This window comes from Atta cephalotes, assembly GCF_000143395.1.
Source record: "Atta cephalotes unplaced genomic scaffold scaffold00105, whole genome shotgun sequence".
NCBI lineage: Eukaryota > Metazoa > Arthropoda > Insecta > Hymenoptera > Formicidae > Atta > Atta cephalotes.
Window position 1 is genome coordinate 96,098 of NW_012130169.1, and position 3,127 is coordinate 99,224.

General features: G+C 27.4%; 1 protein-coding gene across 2 annotated transcripts in view; it reads right to left on the reverse strand.

Moving 5' to 3' along the window:
- Positions 1–1,557: 1,557 nt before the first annotated feature.
- The window catches only part of LOC105625037 (probable tRNA(His) guanylyltransferase), a 6,506-nt gene continuing 4,936 nt past the window's right edge, over positions 1,558–3,127 (reverse strand). For both annotated transcript variants that reach the window (XM_012206380.1, XM_012206379.1), the window contains one exon: positions 1,558–2,045. In XM_012206380.1, the coding sequence (XP_012061770.1) occupies positions 1,596–2,045 (450 nt within the window). In that variant the 3' untranslated portion in view covers positions 1,558–1,595. The remainder of the gene's footprint in view (positions 2,046–3,127) is intronic.

Genomic DNA, 3,127 nt, shown 5'->3' on the forward strand with positions numbered 1-3,127 from the left:
ATATATATATATATATATATATATATATATATATATACATACTATAAAATAAATGAAAATATGCTGTATTTCGTATAATTAACAACACTAATTCCATAATTTCTATACATACAATAATTTCGTATTATAATTTCTCACTTTTTTTTAATATAAAATCAGTGCGGCAGTGATAATAGGTAAGGAAAATGCCATAAACAAAACGAATGACGAGGGCAATTGGGAGTTGGCGCTGTAGTAATTTGTAAAAAAGCTTTCGTAATAACGAGAAAAAAATCGTACATAATCTTTTAGCCTTCTTCAGTGAAACAATATAAAAAATTATTACAGTTAATTGAGATGCATCCATTCATAATCATTGTGTGACAGTAATCATTCCTCCATTATAGAACAAACTCATCAGTTGAAAGAAAGACTAAGTGGTAACGAATGACTAAGAATCTTTAATGTGTAAACATCTTAATTAAGGAAAAATTTAATATTGATATCATTATAACCTACCCCCAAATAACGTGAACCAATGACGTGATCAAAATCATTGTGCGAATTATCTTTGATCTCAATCTGATAGAATAATATTAATGTAATTAAAAACATAATCAATGAATAAAACCATATTGAAATTGAAAAAATGTTTCACATCACTGTCAAAAATGTAAATAATTTAAGCAGGATAATAAGGACAGTTTTATGTGATCTATAGCTACATTAAAGTACTGACGAACGTACTCAAAATTCTCCACTTAAATGTTAATGAATGTCGTAAAATATTATAAACATATATAGTATATTTTAAATTATTTAAAACGGGGGTCTAGAACTTTGGTGTCCGTTTGTCGATTGATACAATTCTTCTGTCTCTTGATATTACCTTAAACATTAATCTTATTATAATCACATTCACAATGTCTAAAATGTCAACCCAGTCTAAATCGTGGCTACGCTGCAATCTATGGTCAATTATTACTGAAAGAGTATAAGGCGTGTTTCAATAGATATATTGTATTCCGAGATTCTTGTTTTTAATTGTCTATTTAACGTAGATTGCATTATTATAAGATATTCTGTAAACAACATTCTTTTTAGATAACGACGGAAGAGGATCTTTGTGAACTCCAATAACCATGAAGCTTGTTAATGCTTAAAAAAAAAATCTAGAGTCCAATTCCCAAATGCTTTCTTCATTTTGTTTATAGAATTTGTTATCTTGGGAACTTCACTTAAAAATAATGATTGATTAACAGCAGCTTTTTTTATTCTAATAATAGGATTATTAATTATTTATATACTTTTAAAGATGGATACTCTACAAGTATGAAGGATCATTTTTATTTTGTTTAAATTTATCAACAAATTCATTCATCGATTTTTATACTCGTTTCTTGTATCTTATTTCTTAAACACATTTCTTATTGTATGCTACATATCTTGAAACGTAACAATTGATCCTTTCAAAGACTAAAGAGATGTTCATCTTTTATAGTATTCTTCTATTTGGTTCTCAGAATTTTTCCTCTTACAATAGACAGTCTGTTATTATCACATATAGATACAGTTCCAATTCAATTTTATTGTATACAAAAGAACAAAGTACAAACTTATTTCCTACAAATACGTTCACTCTCACACTGCATTTGATTTCCATTTGTTTCTCTGCTTCTATTAGAATGCGTTTCTTCATTGACTGAATTTATCACTTGTGAAGAGGGGGATATGTTGTTCTCAAGTTTTACTATAGTAGGTGAAGAAGGAGTAGGCACGGACATTGTACTCTTAAAGCTATTCGTTAAGCTTGGTGGTTGATAAGTTGCTAAACTTTTCAAACCAATAACTTCAGGATTCTCTTTCCAAAAACGGTCACCGATAATATCATCTACTAAAGGAACTATAGTGGGTTTCAATCTTCCTGTACTGTCAGGTACCAATTTCCGAATAAGTGTTGTACCCTTTCGAAACAATGGCGGTTCATTATTATAGTTTATACCAAATTCTTGAAAAAGCAACTCGTTCTTATGGGATGCCAGTGTGCCCCTAAGTTTTTCCTCAGCCTGTAACATTCATAAATTAAAATATTAAAAATTAATTAATTCTATTGCATCTTTTAAAAAATGAGTGTACATTACAATTTGTTACAATATGCAATTATACAGATCTTATCACAAATATTCTATTGTATTTGATAAGAGCAAATTAAAAACTTAATATATTTTTTAGACTGGCAATTAAATTCCAAACATAATTTATATTAAAATTGTTTTCAGAAGTTGAAAAATAAAATTTGCTTTTTATTTACAAATTTAAAAGCAATCTGAATTCATTGAAAAGTAATGTGATTGTAACATTGTTTTAAAATATACATTAATGAAACATATGTATAAATAATTATTAGGCTATAATCAATATATTAATAAAAATAATGTACAAAATAATTCTGTATGTGATCTACATGTAACGTACACATTTTAACCTATTTTTTATCTACTTTTCTAAAATCATCATTTCTTTCTATTTATCATACGTAGCAACTTTTTCACATCTTTCTTCCATAAGAATCCATCGCCTAGATTCTATTCCATCATTTCTTAAAATAAAGAAAAACAATTGTTAGGAATTATGCTTGACTCGCAAAAAAATCAACAATGTAAATATAAACTTTTCAAATACCTTCCATCTAATCCAGGCCTTGATGAGGGAAATCCCAAAGTATTAATCGAGTTTTTCGATATTTTTTTTTTTAATGATTCTTGAAGACAAAAAAAATATGGCGCAGCCATAATTTAATTTGCGACTTTATTTTTGAGTTATAAATTTTTGAAAATTTGAAAAATTGAACCATCATTTTAGTGCATCGGGTTCGCATTCAGCGACTTTTCTCTTTCTTTAAAACATATGTTCTGTTGTGTTTGTTATTTTTTTCAAACAATTAGAATATTGATATCATAATAAAAATCCCTGTAAAAGCAATATTAAACATTTCTAAACAGTTGAAAAATTAGTTTCGCACACAAAAACTATTAACGGCGCGTGCGTTTCGAGATAATGAAATCTCAAATGTTCTACTTATTGTAAAAAAAAAAAAAAAAAAAACATGTTTACTTAACCGTTACTAATAACTTACTAAGAACAAGCG